General features: G+C 47.9%; 1 protein-coding gene across 2 annotated transcripts in view; it reads right to left on the bottom strand.

Moving 5' to 3' along the window:
* The window catches only part of FGD5 (FYVE, RhoGEF and PH domain containing 5), a 120,447-nt gene extending 100,560 nt beyond the window's left edge, over positions 1 to 19,887 (bottom strand). For both annotated transcript variants that reach the window (XM_029917051.1, XM_029917052.1), the window contains exons 1-2: positions 19,779 to 19,887; positions 7,643 to 10,232 (exon numbers count right to left, since the gene is read on the bottom strand). In XM_029917051.1, coding sequence (XP_029772911.1) covers positions 7,643 to 10,232; positions 19,779 to 19,791 — 2,603 coding nt within the window. In that variant the 5' untranslated portion in view covers positions 19,792 to 19,887. The remainder of the gene's footprint in view (positions 1 to 7,642; positions 10,233 to 19,778) is intronic.
* Between the last annotated feature and the right edge of the window lie 76 nt (positions 19,888 to 19,963).

Below are 19,963 nucleotides of genomic sequence, written 5' to 3'. Positions count from 1 at the left end.
AGTTCATTTGTCAAAAACATAATAATAATAGGAAGACTCCCAGCTTACAGGCTGATATAAAGATACCCGTGAATACCACGGCTGGGGTGTGCCAAAAAACCCAGGCATGCAGCTCTCAGCACCGATGGAATTAGTCAGCGGGAGGTTAGATGCAGCTCTGCCTTGCACCCACCAGAGGATTTATAGCCAAGTCTAAATCACCTTTGTACCATAATGATGAGTGTATTTGTTGCTGCAGCATTGTCTTAGGCTGTGAAAAACAAAAAGTCAGGTTTCACTCTCTCAGGGAATCACTTCCGCAAAATATTTACTGCATTCTAAGGATGGTGAATAGGCACTGGGGGCCGGGGGGGGGGGGGGGGGGGGGGGGGGGGGGGGGGGGGGGGGGGGGGGGGGGGGGGGCAGTGGCGGCAGAGAGCAGGGGCTCTTACACTAGATCTTGTGCTGGGTTTCGGCATTCTAGGTGCAGTCACTGTCCTTGGTCTGGACTGCCTATACAATCACTTCCCTCAGCTTTACTACTTAGCTTGTACCCTTTAACTTCTAAAGACTGAAATCTTATTGCTTCTTGCTTATTTTTTACCAGAAACCAACTCAAATATTTTATTTATATGGGCCCAGACAGGCTGTAACAAACAAGTAAAGGATGAGGAAAGCGAGGGCAGCCCCAAGCTAGCCCTGGAGTTAGCACTGGACAAGTGGGTGGCTGTGTTCACTGTGGAACCCCATTCCCCCCTTTCCCAATGCGACAGCTCTGGGAGGGGACCACTGCAGTGGCCTCTAGTCTCCCTGATTCCCTTTTCTTCATCTCCACTTCACCCTGCCAACAGAGCATCCATGCCAATGCAGCATCTCCATCGTGGACCTGCCCTGCTGAAAACCTGCCAGGGTCACCCTACAGCCCATGGGTAATGCACTCATTCATCGAGCTGATATTCAAAGGACTTTTTGGCTGGGTTGCAAATGCCTCCCTAACTGTATCTCACAGATGTGTACACTGAGGTCCATCTGAGCACTTCATGGTCCTTTCTTACCCCCAGAATCATGCACAGGCTTGTGTTCCTCCTGGACTATTTGTCTCCATCACAAATTCCTCTTCCTCTGCCAATACCCACTTCAAGTTCCTCCCAGATGGTCCAGGCTTCCTATATCCCCTGCTCCAGAATAGGATGGGCTTCCAGCAAAACCTTTATCACATGGTTGTTAATGGCCTCTATCAGTCTCTCTCCCCAGGTTGAGGTGGGACCTCTAGTACCCGGAAAAGAAGCAGACATTTAGTAGATGCTGAACAAACGTTAGCAGAGGGAGTGACAAACGGGCCAAGCTGGGGCAGCATTCTACCAGAAGAACCGGAAATCAGAAAAACGTGGTGTTTGAGTTTTATCCTTAGTCTTTCAACCCAATCTCCTCCATATTCCCCATGCCATAGGCCCCATCTCAGATGATGTGAGCTGTTTTCCAGAATAAAGACATCAAAGCACCTCCTAAACCAAGACTGTCTGATTCATGTTCATTGCAGGGTAATCTGCTAAAACTACAAGCCTGTGTCTCCACATGTCCTCACATCTCTCTATCTCCAAGTGTCAAGAGCCTACTTTTCCTTCAATGTCTATGAAGCCATGTTAGTACCCTCCTCTGGGCTTCTACCCTTGGGATCCTCAGCACTTTCTACCTTGCATTCCAGGGACTTGGGTTTAAGTGCCCTTGCTACTCTTCAATGGTAAGTCCACTGAGGCCAGTCATGGTATTTCACTTGGCACAGTTCCTCAAGAATCACTCATTTCTCAAATGGTCATCATCAGCCAAAGTACTGAATTATCTGGATGCTCCCACTCCTATCCTCAGACAAATGCTGTATAATATGGCTAATCCACAAAACCCCTGAACAGGTAACTCAAGCCGCATTCCAACAATGAACAGCTCTAAAAGGACCCCAGGCTGGGAGAAGAGAGCCCTGAAATCCCAGACCTTAGACCTTCTATAGCCCTCCCTAGAAGGCGTAAGCACTCACAGGCTGCTGCTCCTGGGTGGGCCGAGTCATCTGAAACTCCCCTAACAACCCATACAGCCCAAACTGATGGCTTCTCCAAACCCAGAGCTCCTGGTTGTTCTAGGGGCACAGCAGGCCACACGAGGGCAAGGGTCTCCTACCGTGGCCCTGAGGGAGGAGGGCCAGATATCTGAGTAGCTCATTAGCAAGTTCCAGGAAAGCTTGTCTGGAACTCCCAGCAGAGCAGCAAACTCACCACCTATCAGAAAATAAAGCAAAGTGTCCTTCCACTTTTCCTTGAACCCTCCAGACCAATAAACAAAGCTAACATTTTGGTGGTTGCTGTGCTAGCTTGTTTTCTGCAAGGGAGACACTACAGCTGTTGGATGCAGACCACTAGAAAACATGGCATTTTTTTCGCTACGAGAAACAAGAGGTAGTGAAAAGAGTACTGGATTCAAAAAGATATGGGGCGCCTGGGTGGCTCAGTTGGTTAAGTGACCAACTTTGGCTCGTGGGTTTGAGCCCCGTGTCAGGCTCTGTGCTGACAGCTCAGAGACTGGAGCCTGCTTTGGATTCTGTGTCTCCCTCTCTCTCTGTCCCTCCCCCACTCGTGCTGTCTCTCTGTCTCTCAAAAATAAATAAACATTAAAATAATTAAAAAAGAGAAAAAGACAGACTTGGGTTCGAATTTTAGTTTGGCCACTTACTACCTGTGCAACAGTTTTCTCTCCTGGAGATGAATGTGCCTACCTAATTGCGAATTACAAGTCATATGACAGCTATAGTCAGAGTCACAGAGATAGGCATTTCTACCATGACTACGGAATGATAAAAATTCTGGTCCTGCTGTCCTTGCTGTAAGAGGCTGCTAGTGACTCCAAGTCATTATCATTTGGGCTGTTGTCTGTAGCCCTGACCCCAGCCCAGGAGGAAGTCAGAGGTTAACGCTGACACCACATCCCACAGCTGAAGCTTGCAAGTTCATGGTCCTAGTTTTACCGACGTGGTATCCTGAACACCAAGTCAAACTCATGCAGAAGAACCACCGCTGGGAAAGAGAGGGAGAGACAGAGACATCCCCACAGTGAAAGGGACCAGATCCTCCACCCATACCCCTAGGATCAAATTCAAATCCTGCATCCACCACTATGTGACCCTGACCACATCACTGAATAACAGCTAAAATTCACTAATCATTTCACTATGTACAATATTAACTCACTCAGTTTTAACAACATTATAAGGCAGGGACTATCATCATCGCCTGTTACAGATAAACCAAGGTGCAGAGAGGGAAGCACCTTGTCCTGGTCACACAGATAGTCAGCAGTGGAGCACTCACTGACTGAAACCCCAGGCAGCCTGCTGAAAGCCCACGTGCTTACACTGTGCTCCCCTGGGCTCCAGGGTAGTCACCTGTAAACATAAAAAGCCGTCATAACCACATCAAGTACAATATGGGGACTGCTCATAACAACTGGAGAGAATAGAGAAAGGAAAAGATGAGAACAAGACAATGTAGCAATATGTTAATGGTAAATCTAGGTGGTGAGAAAATGAACATTCACTGTAAAAACTCTTTCAACTCTTCTGTAAGTTTGTATATTTTCATACTGAAATGGTGAAAAGGAACATCAGGGATCTGAGTTGATGTATAATGCTGAGTGATTAAAATAGATTCATCATCGTGGAAAAAACAAATATACACTTATGGGGATTTAAATAAGACACTAAGAGGACACCTGAGTGGCTCAGAGGTAAAGCATCCAATTCTTGATTTCAGCTCAGGTCATGATTCCAGAGCTGTGGGATTAAGCCCCATGTCAGGCTCTGCGCTGGGCGTGGAGCCTACTTAAGATTTTCTCCCCCCGTCCACCCCAGCTCGCATTTGCACTCTCTCTCTAAAATAAGATAAAATAAAATAAAATAAATGAGACACTTAGGACAAACCAGTCTATGTAGTACTTTGCATCAAATGGGTAATTACTAAGTGCATACAAAGCATCTAGTGCCGTGCTGCTGAAGATACGAGCTTAATACACGATAGTCCTCGACCCTGTGAAGCTCAAAATCACCAACTCACGTGGAATCATAAAACTGCTGGAAACATAAAACCCATCATCATCAATATACATTTGTTTATTTTGTTTTTTTTTTAACATACATTTATTAAGCTCCTAACATACAACCAACATACTGAGGGGCCACGGAATACTCAGAAGTAAAGACTCCACTCCCTCATCAAAGAACACTGAGGAAGACATGGAACAGCCTATTTGAAAAGTAAATGTTGGACTAGATATCTGGTCCATTTTTTCTTTTCCATGAGGGTCAATTGGGGGGGGGGACACAAAAAAGAATGTTTTGAGGATATGCTTTAAACTAAAAGACGATGAAAACACTGTGTACCATGGGGGAAATGTACATAAGTAACAATGTACACAATTTTATTTTACAAGACAGAAAATTGTTAATAAGTTTATTGTAGCTCCTAAAATGTTAATATCTGGGTATATAAATCTCCGTGGAAGTTACTGCACAGAAGAAACTTTATAATCATCCATTAGACAGTGAGCTGCTACTCTGATTTAGGGTTCTCGAAGGGCCCTCTGAATTCTATTATATACTTACTCTACATGTTTCTTGAAGGGAGGTACCTGCAGTGGAAAATGGACTTGGATTTAAATAACAGTGAATCACACCATAGAGAGAGTTATTCCCTTTTCCGTCCTTCTGAGCCCTTCGGACTATGCCAGGGAGAAAGTCTCCGTGTGGTGCCAGGGTGTCTTTAGCACCGCTCCCTGTTTAACAAAGGGGCCAGGCTTCCAGCGCCAGCCTTGACAGTAATAACCTCAAGCTAGAATTTACCCGTTAATTTCCTTTCCTTAGTATCTTATTTGTACAATTGCCTTCTATTTACGGCAACCAATAGTGTTTTTTCATTTCACAACAGTGACATAAAATTTCCTCTCTAAATATTTTTAAAGTAAAAAAGACTGATTGAAAGAAAAACAGTAAGTGATAGTATAGGTGATGTAACAGAAATGGTAAAAGTGCTGCAGGAAAGGCAAACAGTTGGGAAATACAGATCTGCTCTAATCTGTCATTTTACAGATGAGTAAACGGTGGCCTAGTCTTTTCCAAGATCCCACAGCAAGTCAATGACTGAGCAGGCTTTGAACCCATGTCTCCCAAAAGACTGTCCTGCACCTTCCAGGGCTGTTGGTATTTATTTTGGCTTCTCCCCCCTGACTGAAGCCAGGTGTGGGGCAACACAAGGAGTGGGAGGAGGAGACGCTGCCTCCCTATCTGCTCACCCCTTCCTCTCCTGCTCAACCTGAAGCCCCCTGGGTACGCATCTCAGATAGCTACACCCCAGCCACTCACTTCTCAAAGCCCCTGTTCAGGCACAGACGTACCAGGACCCCACCCCTGTGGTGGTCCCTCGTGCCTCTTGATTTGAGGTGTCTGAAATATCCCTTGCCCAGACCTGTTTCGGCTCGAAGCAAGGATTTTTCTCCCCCTTTGCTTCTATCTGTTTCATGCAGGAAAATGGAAGACAGCTTTGCTCACTGACTGACATCCTAGAGGATGTGGTCCCCTGCATGAGAGATTTATCCTGGTCAGTTTGGCATTCAGTGAAATAGCATCAGAAGATCCGGCAGCACTGACATTCTCTTGGGTGGTTTCCCCTTACTGTCATGTTAATTTGGGTGAAGGGGCCTTTTTTTGGTTTTTGGACAAAGTACAGATCAAGGCAACAGGTACTCTGCATATGGCCAAGCAACCTGTGCACAGGACAACCCTGGGGGAGGAGAACATGAATGCAGCCCTGGAGCTGTGCAGTGCGCAACCTGCACAATCAGACCTGGCATCCCTTAGTGTAATTCACTAAGAATGTCCAAACCAGGTGTCAGGACATCTGAGTCCTAGCTGATTTTTCCACTAAATTGTTGAGCTATCTTAGGTAAATCCCTTTCTCTCTCTGTGCCTCAGTTTCCTCCTCTATAGCAGGACCAAATGTTGTCTGAAGTTCCCTTCCAGCACTAAAATTCAGTGATTCTACGGAAGAAGATTTCGACTTCTGAAGGGCTGTCACACAAAAGAGGAAATGAGCTCACTTGCCTGGCTTGAGAGGAGAGGGCCAGCATGAGCGAGGTAGAGATATTAGGAGACAGCTTTTGCCTCAGTCAGAAAGGAAAATTTAATCAGGATACCTAGCAACAGATGAGGCAACTCTGGGATGTGGTGAGTTCCCTGTGGCTTGAGGAATTCAAGTACAGACTAGGTTAGAGAAAGGCCTGCTACAGTGGGAGCCTTGATCATCTGCCCTTTGAGGTCCTTTCTAGCAGGAAATTTTGGTTTCAGAGCTTGGTTCTATTTTCATTAACGCTAGGAGGCACTCAGCTAGGTCTGGATCTTGTCAAACCCTGCTGAAAACTATTAATGCAATGAACTGGTCGGCTGTGCCAGCTCTCACCCTCTCAGAGTTTGCACACGTCCACACTCCAAATTAAACTCAGTCCCTCCAGCAGTGTTAGTGTTTACCTTTGCCCCAGCAAACAAACCTTTTCATTCTGGAAAGAACTAATTAACAGCCTCACCCAGACTTGGGGGAGAGAGAAGGAGGAGCTAGGGTGGGGAATCACGTAAAAATATCAGGAGAATAAACCATACAAGCACTCCTGTGACAGCTCAGGCTAATTGCAAATCATCTTATCTATTCATTACTGCAGGCGCCCTGGGAACTCCAAGCAGCCGCAGCAGCAGCCGCAGTGTGGGACTGGGTGAAGTCACCGCACACGAGGGGTCAGAAGCAGGATGTCCTTTAAAATCACCGCCATTTTCGCTTTTATTAATTCCGATCAGGCACTCCCAAAGAGCATAAATGGTTGGGGCTGAAATTCATTGCCTTTAAGTTGCGTTCACAAGGTATAAGGAACAGCAAGATTTGGCAGTTATCCACTTGGGATGATCAATAAGGGCATTCAGTCAGTCTTGAGAAGGTGGGGTCAGAAAATCCCCACTGTTGTCAATAATTTCAGTGTTTCACTCTTACTTCCAAGGTGAATGAGTCAAAAAAAAAATCAGCTTGGGTGTACCTCTTAAAAGGCTTCTATTCAGAAATTTAGCTCAGGGTGCTCTTTAAACAATTTAAATAGATTGTCTTTTCTAGTTCCCCTGAATAGAGTGTATATTTACACAGTAAAAGGGACTCAATCTCAATTTAGGGTATTTTCCTGATGGTGAAAGATATTTAGTTTGGCAAGATTCCAGAACCTTCCCTCTTGGTGACTTTCCTGGAGGGGACAAGCAAACCCATCTTTCCCACCTACATGAGAAATGTCTTTTCAAATAATGGAAATACAAACGCTCACATTTCCACTGTATTTGGCATTTCAGACAATACTTCCACACAGATGATCAACTCTGATCTTCTCAAACACTCTGCTGCAAGGTAGCATGAAACCCATTTCGCAGACGCAGTTAACTGAGGCTGAGAGAGTTTACCTCACCCCAATTCACACAGCTAGAAATAAATAGAGCTTGAGGCTAAAAAGCAAGTCTATTCTGTCCCCTACACCTAAAAGCCTGCCTTTTGGATAGTTACACTCACCCGGCAACAAAGAAAATATCTTGTTACGGTACCTTTCTGCTTCTCGGTCTGCGCTCTGCTGTTTGCTCTCAAAGGTGTTGAAGCTGCTCATGTCCACGTAACCATCGTTTTCATTTGCTGTGGACAGGGCTCTGCTCTGATCTTCAAACAGCTTCGTAAACGTCCCAGCCCTTGCAGGCCTCCGGGGTGGAATCTGGATGTTTTCATAGTCCGAGTTCATGGCTGGAATGTTCTCGTAGTCTGAAGTGTCGGCATTAGGGAATGAGATGGACCTCGGCTTGGTCAGGGGCAAGGGCAGAAAGGGGGGCCGAGAGCGGTCTTCGAAGGACTCCACTCTGGACACCGTCCTGCTGAAGGGGACACCTTTCCTCTTGCCATCCCTGTAGAAGATGAGGGAGGAAGGCGATTCGGAAGCCCGGAGCTTGCCAGTCCGAGCCTTCAGCTGCGGGGAGTTGCTGAGGCTCCTGCGGTCGATTTCTAGAAGCCTGGCAGGCCCGTGGTAGCTGGATTCTGAGGAGGACCTGGAGGAAGACACGTTGACGTCCACGTGCACTTTGTTCTCGGACTTCTTTTTAAACGTCAGCGCCAGGAACCGCTTGAAGGAAGACTTCTTCTTCTTGGTATGCTTGTCCAGGGGCTCACTCTCAATCAGCAGGGAGGGAGAGCTCTTCGTAATGGGCTTTTTGGTGATGCAGGCCAGGTCAAAAGGGGGCGGGATGTCAACCACTGAAGAGGGTGTCGAGGTGCCGCTGGATGGAAGGTGGCTCCTCTGGGAGAAACTCCCAGAGGAGCCAATCACACCGGGCAAGGAAAGGTTGTCATCCTTCCTTTTGATTCTTTGGTCATCCAAGCCAGATGCCTCCGACTCCCGGTACAAGGAGATAGGAATCTCTCGGCCTTCCACGGAGAATGATCGGGGGTACAAAGTGAAAGCTCTGGGTTTTGCTGGCAAGGCCCTGCTGGCTTCCAGCGGTTTCCCCTCCAGTGACAGAACTGTCTTTCTTGCCTCTTTGGTGGCACCTCTAATGCCAATGGCTGATGAGCCAGCTTCTGGTCCGGTTTCTTCCGGGACGGTTTCTGGGACATAGCCAGCCACCTTCCCGGAGTGGGGCCTGGCCCTTGTGATGATGTTTTTCCTGTCGATGGGGACCAGGCCACCCTCAGCATCAGAGTTCATTTCTTCTTTTGTGCCATAACCACTTAGTGTGTCACACACAGTCTGTGTCTCCGGCCTCTCTCCTTCCCCAAGGTCAGCCTCATGCTCCAGGTCAACTCCGATCTCGTAGGGGTTGGTGAGAGCATCGTCCCCAGCATCCTCGTCCTCTTGCATCACCACTATGTCAGGGACAGAGGGGCCCTCCTCAGAGCCACATGGAGCTCCAGCACATTCTCCTAACTGTGGTTCCTGCTCAGACTCTAAGCCCTTGGCGGACTTGGAAGAAGAAGAGTAGCTCTCACTACAGAAAGAGGTGCTCTCAGTCAGAAAGAACTCATAGGGACTTCCTGAGAGTGGAGTCACAAAGTCATCAGCACCGTCATTCTCAAAAGGAATGATCTGGCAGCTCTCCTCGGCCGGTTCATCCTGCACCAAGTCTCTGCCTTCTAGAGGATCTTCTCCCACCTCCTGGGTGACCACTGCCATTTCTTCTTGGTCAGTTTTCTCATTCGGGTCACATGGTTCATCCTGGTCCCCAAAGTCACCACTGGCTGTGGCATCTTCACACTCGCACTCCTCAGAGATTTCAGGGTTACCTGTGGCTGTCTCTGCCTCCTGAAACCCCGTGGCTGAGCCCTCATTCTCTGTGGGTTCCTTGCTGTCATCGTCAGTGTCCCCCTCAGAGGGCCTGTCAGAATCCACACATTCTTCCAGAGCCCCTGGTTCTGTGTTGGTGGAGCCTTCCTCACCACCCTCCTCTGCCTCCCTGGGTGTCCCAGGTGGCCCAGGCTCCTCACTGAGAGTTGCTAGACCCTCTGAATCAACGTGAGTGAGAATGATATCATTTGGAAGAACTGCCTCTCTGTCCCAAGGTCCCCTGTCCTCCAGGTTGTATGCATTGTGCTCTTCCACTCGCTTCTCTTCCTCCTCAGTTGTTGACAACAACTGCTCCTCTGCCCCAGGGTCACAGGCACCATCCTCTGCCTCCATGTTCTCAGTAAGGGGTCCCATTCCCTCCAGGTCACTCTCTACACCCCTCTCCCCGCACTCCTCTTCCCCAGGGGCATCCAGAGTCACCTCGACTGTACTCTCCACACAACTGCTGTCCCCAGGTTTGGGTTCGTCCTCTTTGGGTGGAGCACTAGGGACCACGATGTAATCCTCGTCAGCCTCAGACTCTGAGCACTCCAAGGTGGACTGGTGCTCTTCATAAAGCCCCCTGTCAGTGCAGGGCAGCCTCCCATTGCTGCATTTGTTCAAGCTGTTGATCATGTACACGCTGGCTCTCCACTCGCTGGGGGTTGCCAGCCTGGGCTTAGGGGCAATAGGGGGTTTGGGGCCCCTAGACATGGAGTTGGGACTGGGAAGACTATCGGGCCGGGGTGACGAAGGGAATTTGGGTGCTGTCACTGGTGTGTGGGGACTGGCAGTCTTTGGCTTGGGAGCAACTGGTGGTTTCGGTGAATCTGAAGGATGAAAATACAGAAAAGAAGGAGAAAAGTACAGTTAAGCCTTATTTCCATTCAGAGTTCCCCACTTGCCATTTTAAAGAGAACACTGAAGATAGTTTCCCAGCCTATGTGAGCCCTATCTGCTGTGTTCTGTCTTAGGTTTATGCCCTTCACCATCATCTTTAAAATCCCTTCACCTCCACTGATGGTTCATTCTGTAAACAAAGTGAACAGATCTTTCGTGTATACATAGTCCAGCTACCAAAACCCAACTCAAAGACATACTTCTCAAATAAAGGTGTCCAGATCATTGTAATCATTCATCCAACAACTATGTATTAAATGCTTTCTAGGGGCGCCTGAATGGCTCAGTTGGTTGAGCGTCCGACTTCTGCTCAGGTTATGATCTCAGAGTTTGTGACTTTGAGCACTGCATCAGGCTCTCTGCTGTCTGCGCAGAGCCTGCTTTAGATCCTTTGTCCCCTCCCTTAGTCACACGCTTTCTCTCTCGAAAATAAACATTTAAAAAAATGCTTTCTAGGTGCCAGGCACTCATGAGACAATGCTGAACTGGACAGTCACCATCCCTCCACCTGCACAGAGCATACATTCGTTCTACAGGTAATTCTTTGAATAACTACCATCTATATGCACAGCACTGTACACAGGAAAGTCTCCTAGATTTGAGACAAGAAGAATATCTCTGCTGAGTACCTGTGGTTGAGTCAGGGAGAAAAGACTAACAGGACAACTGGAGGACAGAGCTGCAGACCTTTGGAATATTATGATTGAATAGCCATTATCTCATTTCCTCAAGAATGATACAACAAAGATTTGTGACAGTGATGCATGATGCTTCCAACAGTCACCTCTAAATTCAACGTGCTTCAAGACCGGTGTCTATCCAGGGGGCCTGGGTGGCTCAGTCGGTTAAGACTGGTGTCTACCTAAGTGCCCTGTATCTAAATAATTTCATGGGAGAAACTACATGGTATTTTCTAACATGTATACTTGCAAAAAGTCTCTTCCCTTGTGGATTGGGGGATCTATTTGACCATGTTAAAATAAAGGATATGGGACAAACTGTACATCCAACAGGAGTCAGAGAAGCAAGAGTTACCATGACGAAGGAAGACCTCCTGGATTAGTGAAATTTAGGCTGTATATTGCAGAATGAGAGAGGCCTGGACAAATGCAAAGGTCAAGGGAGTAGCTGCCCTCCTCCAACCTCACCCATCCTGCCACAAGACTGCTTCGATTTCTCAAGCCCCTCGCCACACCGTGGGCAGAATGAGGAATGAAGATTTCCAGGAAGGCAACTCTATCCTGACATCTTGGCTTCAAATGCAGTGCCTGGCTCCCCACTGCCCATAGATGAGAACACACAAGTCTCCCCTTAAGCCTTGTCCCACACCCAGTGCCATCCTCACCAAAGACTGGGTTTGGCACAGAGCAGCTTCAGAAAGCCAGCCTGGCTCATGACAGAAGGGAGATAAAGCAGAGCTCCTGGAGGTCTGTCAGCAAACTCTTCTCCTCGTGCATTTACCTCCTAGTTAAACTTTTGCAGCACCTGAACCAAGTCATCTGTAGTCCAGGGCCACCTGGCAGAAATGCACACGAACCACGTTTATCATCACATACGTAACTTTATTTTTCTCACAGCCACATATAAAAGTAAAAAAGAGGTGGCACCTGGGTGGCTCAATTGAGCGTTCAAGTCTTGTTTGTTTGTTTGTTTGTTTGTTTTAAGAGAGAGAGAAAGCAAGTGGGAAAAGGGCAGAGGGAGAGGGGAGAGAGAGAAAGAAAGAGAGAGAAAGAGAATCCCAAGCAGGCTCCACGCTATCAGCACAGAGCCCAATGTGGGGCTCAAACTCATGAACCATGAGATCATGACCTCAGCTGAGATTAAGAGTCGGGTGCTTAACAGATTGAGCCACCCAGGCGCGCCCTGACTTCCGAATCTTGATCTCAGCTCAGGTCTTGATCTCAGGGTAGTGAGAATACAGTGGTCTCCATGCTGGGCACGAAGCCTACTTAAAAAGAGAGAGAGAGAGAGAGAGAGAGAGACAGACCTCTGGGACACCTGGGTGGCTCAGCCAGTTGACTGTCCTACTCAATTTTGCTTCAGGTCATGATCTCAGGGTCGGTCGTGGGGTGGAGCCCCATATTAGCTCTGCACTGGGTGTGGAGTCTGGAGAGATTGTGTCTCTCCCAGGGCGGGTGGCTCAGTTGGTTAAGCGGCCGATTTCGGCTCAGGTCATGATCTCATGTCTCCTGGGTTTGTGCCCCACATCGGACTCTGTGCTGACAGCTCAGAGCCCAAAGCCTGCTTTGGATTCTGCATCTCTCTCTGTCTCTCCCCCACTCACACTGTGTCTCTCTCTCTCAAAAATAAATAAATATTAGGGCGCCTGGGTGGCTCAGTCGGTTAAGCATCTGGCTTCGGCTCAGATCATGCTCTCATGTTCATGGGTTCAAGCCCTGCATCAGGCTCTGTGCTGACAGCTAGCTCAGAGCCTGGAGTCTGCTTCAGATTCTGTCTCTCCCTCTCTCTCTGACCCTCCCCTGCTTGCACCACTGTCTCTCTCTGTCTCTCAAAAATAAATAAAAAACATTAAAAAAAATTTTTTAAAAAGATTCTTTCTCTCTCCCTGTCCTGCGTGCATGCACACTCTATCAAAAAAAAAATATATATATATATAAATCCTTTAAAAAGGTAAAAAACAAACAGGTGAAATTAATTTTAACACTACCTTTCAACTCAATATATTTGAGATATTATTTTGGATATCATCATGTAATCAATAAGTCATGTTTGGATCAACATGCCATCAATATGCAAAATTTATTAAGGAAATATTTGACTTTTTTTGGTACTAAGCCCTTGAAATCTAATGTGTATTTTACCCTTTTCAGCACATCGCAATTCAGATTAGCCACATTTCAACTGCTCAGTAGCAACATGTGGGTGGTGGCTGTGGTGCTGGCCACCACAATGCTAGCTGGTTTTAACCCATCCCCGGGGGGCTGTTCCATTGGCGCCTCAAGCCAAAGTCAGTATCACCCATTTAGGGGCAGAACCATGTAAAATTTAGCTGAGGAGGCCCCAAAGGAAATTAAAAAGGCCCCAAGTAGCAAGAATATAGGTGCCCTTGAACTGTGTTCCTAAGAGGGCCTGATTTCAGTCTCTTGAGTTGCACTTTGCACATAAATCTAACGAACTCAGTGGTTTGGTTTCCCAGTGGACAGCTAATTCGGAGAGGTAGGGATTGGCACCTAGGGCAGGAACACTGCCAGGTGTGAGATGTGGCAGCTGCCAGCAAGAGAGGAAGAGAAGAGACACAGCTGTCAAGACTTGAAAGACTATAAATGTCCATCACCTGATGAGTGGATCAAGAAGATGTGGTATATATACACAATGGAGTACTACATGGCAACGAGAAAGAATGAAATATGGCCATTTGTAGGAAAGTGGATGGACCTTGAGGGTGTCATGCTAAGCGAAATAAGTCAGGCAGAGATGGACAGATACCATATGTTTGCACTCATAGGTCTAACAGGAAAACAGGAGAAACCTAATGGAGGACCAGGGGGAGGGGAAGAGGGAAAGAGTTGGGGAGAGAGAGGGACGCAAAACTCGAGAGACTATTGAATACTGAAAACGAACTGAAGGTTGAAGGGGAAGGCGGAGGGGAGGAAAGAGGTGGTGGTGATGGAGGAGGGCACTTATGGGGAAGAGCACTGGGTGTTGTATGAAAACCAATTTGACAATAAACTATTTTAAAAAATATATTAAAAAAAAAAAAGACTTGAAAGGCTAAAGCATCCCTTAACACCAACACCCTAATCCACACCTATATTCATCCACATCAACACTGAGGCCAGACACGACATCCAGATAATAACCTAGAGTATTCAAGACAGAAGTGGCCTTCCAACTTCTTGTTTCCATAAGTAAATATGTCCTAATTCAGAGAAACATCTGTCCAAATTAGTTAAAACACACACACACACACACATCACCACCACCACCACCAACAAAATCCACCCAACTATGTGGACGTTAAACAGCAAAGTTTTGGTTAACCTGTCACTGTAGGGTAACAGTGAGCCTTTGGAGCCTGACTGATCTGGGTTCAAGTTCTGGCTTTGCCACTTACAAGCTTTGAAACTGAGCTTCAGTTTTCTCATCTGTAAAATGGGCACAATAGTAACACCTACTCTCAAGAGGTTATGAATATTAAAATTTATATAATTTATTAAAAGTGCCCAACAGTAGGCCTTCAAGTAGGAATAGTCAATAAATAGTAGCAATTTGTTATTCTAATAATGTCAATCTTCCTCTGGTATAAGTCTTGCTCTACACTGATGTATAATATTAGTTTCAAGTTTCCAACCTCAGGTGTCAGGCATTGGCCTGAAATTACTCTTTGGGGATGGGGACTCTCATTTCTCATCCTTAACAGGTGGTATTTCACATGAGCACCGTGAGACCTGACAGAGGGACAGATGGGCCATGAAAAATGACCATCACCTTGGTTGCATCGTCCCCACCCCTACACCATCCTTCATCTAATCAAGCTATTGATCTGTGGGTGCTGTCTCCTCGAGAAAGGTTACAGTGGGTGTCTGAGGCGTGATCCTGCAAGAAAATGCCTTCCCCAAAGGATCCCTTAGGAATGACAAGTACCTAGGATCCATGTTCTGCTTCCCTGAATCCCTTCTAAGATCAAAGGATGCCAGAATCAGAAAGGCTTTGTCTGACCCCTCAGTAAAAGATAGGGAAACTGAGGCACATAGAGGTAAGGCATGCTATTCTCAATAAGTCCAGAGCAGGGCCGAGGGAGAGTGTGGGTTTTCTGCTTCCTGGTCCAGGTGCTTGAACCTCTGCCTTTACTCTTTTGCCACTGGTTTCCTTACACAGTGGAGACTCAGGGCTCCTAGCTTCTAGTGAGGCAGAGAAAGGTAAAATTCAGAAAAATTGAGGCCAGAGAGACCAGAGATGGCTAGCCAGGTGTGAACTTTACAAAAGGCTGAGTCCAGAACTCAGAAGTACTAACTGACGATAGGGTGAATGACTTGCTCTCATTTGTTCTCATCCAATTTCCATTAACTCAATTCCATTAAATAGATATTTATTGAGCACCTTCTATGTGCTGGGCATCCATCTAGAATCTTTGGACACATCAATAAACAAAATAAAGACCCTGTCCCTCATGAACCTTTATATTAAAGTGGAGGAGATAAGCAATAAAAAGAAGTATATTGCATTATTGTATATTAGATAATCATAAACTCTACGGACAAAGCAGAAGGACATGCATACTCTGGGTAATGTGCTGAGATAAGCAGAAGTGGTGAGGATGGATCCAGGGACATCCAAGAGGAGGCTCTTGCCATAACCCAGCCAAGAAATGAGACGGTGGAGGCTTGGACCAGATTGGCAGCAATGGAAGGGGTAAAGAGTCAGATTCCAAATATGAAGGTAGAGCTGGGAGGTTTTGCTGACAGGTTGAATATGAGATTTAAGAGAAGGAGCAAAGTCAAGGACAACACCAAGATTTTGAGTCACTGGAAAAATGAAGTTGCCACCAAACTGAATTGGGGAAAGCTATATGTGTTGGGGAGGGAAAGTCAGAATTTTAGTTTGCATGTGTTAAATCTGAGTTACCTACTGCACACCTAGGTGGAGAGAGACATCAAGTGGACTCCTAGCTATACCAGTCTGGGATTCTGGGAGAGGTCTGGCTGGAGGTATCCAGCACAGAGATGGAATTTAAGGCATGGGCCTGGTGATGTCATCAAGAGAATGAGTGTGAACAAAGAAAAGAGTAGAGCCAAGGAGGGAGCCCCAGCATGAGGAGGAGCCAGAGAAAGACATTGGGGAGGAATGGAAGAAAATGAAGGTTGTGTGAGAGCTTCAGCCTACCTCCCTCCCTGCCTCCATTACAAGAAGGAACCTGATAGAGCACCTATCCTCGGTACGAGGTTATCTGGGTCCTAGACCAATTCTGCCTAGAGAAAGACCCGCAGAAGAGGTTGCACTCGGGTGTGTGTGGCAGGACGGGGAGGATTTTCATAATCAAAGAAGATGCCAGGTATTCCAGACAGAGGGAACAGAATGTACAGGGCCCCAAAGGTGGTTAATGAAAGCCCTCTGGGAGTATGGTGAAGAGTCCAGTATGACAGGGATGGGGGGATTACAGAACAAATCAGAATTGGGGCTTACTCCTCCGGGTTAAGTTTGTCTTTCTGACTAACTAGAACCCAGCATGGGTGGAGCTAGCGGACCTTCTGCTGCCTCATGAGCCCCTCTGGTTGCTGTGTGAGCCTTCCCTTTCTCAGTATCACCAAGCCCAGTGGCAATGCCCAGGACCTCTTGGCAATCTGCAATGCATGAACATAACTCAAATGCAGAATGCCCTTTGTGCCAAGATGCCAAGACTTAGCTGATGGTGGGGGAACCCCAATGACAGGAGGAAGAGAATCTAGAATCTTTTTAACGGTTTCTGGTGATAGAAATCATCCCTAGCCAGCCCCTATTACTAGTTTATATTTTCTCTATTTTAATTAAATATCTGTCACTCACATTCTCACCGCTGCTCCCTTGTTGGCTATATAGAGGTTAAATGAGAGGGGGTATTGAGAGGAGCACTGGACTGGGAATCGGGAGCTCTCATCTCCACTCCTGGCTCTGCCATTGACTGGAGGTGTGACTTTGGGCAAGTCCCTTCCCCTGGCTGAGCCTCAGTTTCCCCATCTGTAGAGTAACAGCACTGCACTGTCAGTAAAGTGTCTTCTGCTCTGGCCAACTATAGCATATTAAATGCTTGGGTCATCTTCTGGTGTTCCCTGAAATCCCCTTCTTCAGTCCCTGAGTCTGTTTCAATTGCAGTTCACTATATTCCCCCTGGATCTCTCATAGCCATATGTTCCAAGAGTAATTATCTTCCAATTTCACCTTCCAATTGCATCTTAATTTAACTTTCATTCCTGGGTGCCTGCTGGAATGTCTAAGCCAAGCCTGATGATTTCTAATTAGGCTGCTGTTAAGCTAGTCCAGTGATCCACAACAGGGCACATACTGCACGGGACAAAGTTGGAAAAGCTTGGGCCCCAAGCTCAGACAGACCTGGGCTCCAATCCCAGCTCTGGTACATATCAACTCTGTCATCTTGGGCACATCACTTTGCCTCTCTGAACCTCAGTTTCTTTCTTGGTAAAATGAAATAAATAGCTCCTTTTTCTATAAGGCTGTTCAGAAGTTCAAAGGAAATAAAAGATAGAAGACACTTAACAAACTCAATTGGCTATCATTTTTTTTGCATCTACTATGTGTTTAGCACTGCATAAAAAAGTAGGCTCTCAAGCTGGACAGTCTGTGTTTCAATCCTATCTTGGCTCAGTGACCATAAAATCCCTGCACTCAGTTTTCCCACCTATAAAATGGGGCTGGCAAGAGTACTCACCTCATAAGGTTACTGTGAAAACTGAATTGATAGAAGTAAAACTTAAAAGCAGCACCTAGTTCATAATAAGTGACCAATAAACATTAACCAGTATTCATTAGTGGCTCATCATGTGACAGACACTGAACTCTCTTTAATCGTAAGAACCCAATGACCAAGATCATACCATCTCCATTTTTCAGATGAGGAAACTGAGTCACTGAGGGTAAGTAACCTCCTGGAGGTCACATGACTGAGTACCACATGGTGGTTCTGAAAGTTAGTCCCACGAATTCTGTGAACCACTGTGTTACATGATCAGTAAATTCAGAGCATGGCACACAGAAATCATTATGGGAGGTTTCCATCATTGCCATCACACTGAAAAAGTAACTAGGTTTGTGCTGGAGGTAAGTTACAGGATAGCTAAACCCAAGAGCGGCAACTGCTAAAACTTCCTGGGACCAAGCCCACGTCTAAGTTTATTCCTGCTCACTTCACCCCCAGATGCTCAGAGAAGGGAGGGCTTGCCCAAGCCTCAAGCAGGGAAACGTGGGAAAACTGGAACAGCTCTCACCATTGTTTTCAAGTGGGTTTTATTAGGAGTGTAGGAAAAAGCTAGCCTGCTCTGCTCTGTTCGGGCTGTGCCAGAAACAGGCAGGAGGCCACCTTCTTCCTCCAAGGAGTGGCTAACTGAGCACTGGGGCCCTGCTCCTGCTTCTTCTACTCCCAGAGTGGCACTCCTCCTCCTACCACCCGCATTCTGCCCCAGGCATCACTGTCCAGACATCCACTTGCCCAGCAAATCAAGGGCCTGGCCACAGGAAGGCAGCTACCACACTCTCAAGTCCCCGAGTGACTCCTTTGTCAAATCAGTCCAGCCAAAAGTCTCCCCTCTGCACCTCCTAAGACAATGCCTTTTTTCATTAAAAAGTCTTTAAAAAGAAAAAAGCCACAACACACATACAAGGCAGCAGGATATGGTTCTAAGACGGCCAAAATGGTGGCTTCCTGTTTCTTTAGGGATGTGTGGTTTGGAGTATGGCTTCGGACAAGGGTGTTGGTCGGAGAGAGGGCTGCCTTTCGCTAAATTTTAAGAGAAAAAGAAAAAAAAAAGTGACTCTCACTCCTAGGCAGGGAAATGAAGTTAGCTGACACGGTTGCCGAGCAAACTCGCCTCTTCAGGGTACTTTCTGCCCTCCAATGTGGATGGAGTCAGGAATCCGGGTACCGGTTCCTGCCTTGGCCCCCATCGGAGTCTCAGTTACTAAATCTGTTAAATGGCACTCCTCGTAAGGATCGCTAATATTTACTAGCAAACGCATTCTGGATTTCCCGGAATCCCTGAACCAGCAGAGTCGGACTCGAGGGACGGGAGGAAATGTCTGGAGTGTGGATCAGCCTCGCCGACGAGGAGCGTCCCCGTAGGCGCGTGGTCCCGCTGGGGGAGGCACAAAGAGGGCCTGGGGCCAGGGAGCGGCGAGGTAAGGGTGCGCTGCGGGGGGGAGTGGGGTGGGGCAGTAATTTAAGGTTTTCTAGTCTCCTCCCTAGACAGAGCTCTAAGTCTCGGGGTCTCAGAGAAAGGAGGGGGCAGGAATCGTCTTAAGAGTGCGCCGCCAGGTACTAAGGGACCAGGAATAGACCCCGGGGTGGCGAAGCGCTCTGAGAAGATCCCGGGGCCCCGGGGGAGCCTCGGAGGGGCCAGCGAGGGTCTTGCTGGGGCCCGGAGGAGCCCGAGTGAGGATTCCGGGACGCGACCAAGTCGCCTTCGCGAAGGAAGCATTTCTGGGTTGCCGAGCCGTCCCCCACGCCGGGGTCGCGGTGGGAGCGGGACGCCGGCGTGCACCGCCAGGGTGCGGCCTCGTCGAGACGGCGGGAGCGTCTCTGAGGGGGGGCGTCCGGATGGGGGCCCCAAGGATTCTCAGCCTCTTCGGCGAGGGGACTCCGGACCCGCCCATATCTCAGCTGCCTCAGCCGAGCACCGTGGGCAGGTTGGGGGGGGGGGTTCGGCGGCTCGTTCCAGACGTCCCCCGTGGGCGCCAACTTGGAGCGCCAGGCGCAGTCCCCTCGCGCGCGTTCCTCGTCGGCGCCCGAGGTCGGGCGAGCCTCCTACCTGCTCTGTTCATTTTCCAGCACGCGCAGCCCGGGGCCGACCGTCGGTCAGTCAGTCGGTCAGTCCCAGCGCCGGTCCGAGCGCCGCCTCACTCCATGGCCGCCCCGCGGGGCCCGCACTCCTAGGCGCCCGCCCCGCCCCCCACCCCCGGCGCGCGCCGGACTCCACACGCCGCGCAGGGCCAG

This window comes from Suricata suricatta, chromosome 12, assembly GCF_006229205.1.
Source record: "Suricata suricatta isolate VVHF042 chromosome 12, meerkat_22Aug2017_6uvM2_HiC, whole genome shotgun sequence".
In the NCBI taxonomy this organism is placed as follows: Eukaryota; Metazoa; Chordata; class Mammalia; order Carnivora; family Herpestidae; genus Suricata; species Suricata suricatta.
The sequence above is the reverse complement of the archived record's forward strand: the minus strand, read 5'-3'. Positions and strand labels throughout refer to the sequence as shown.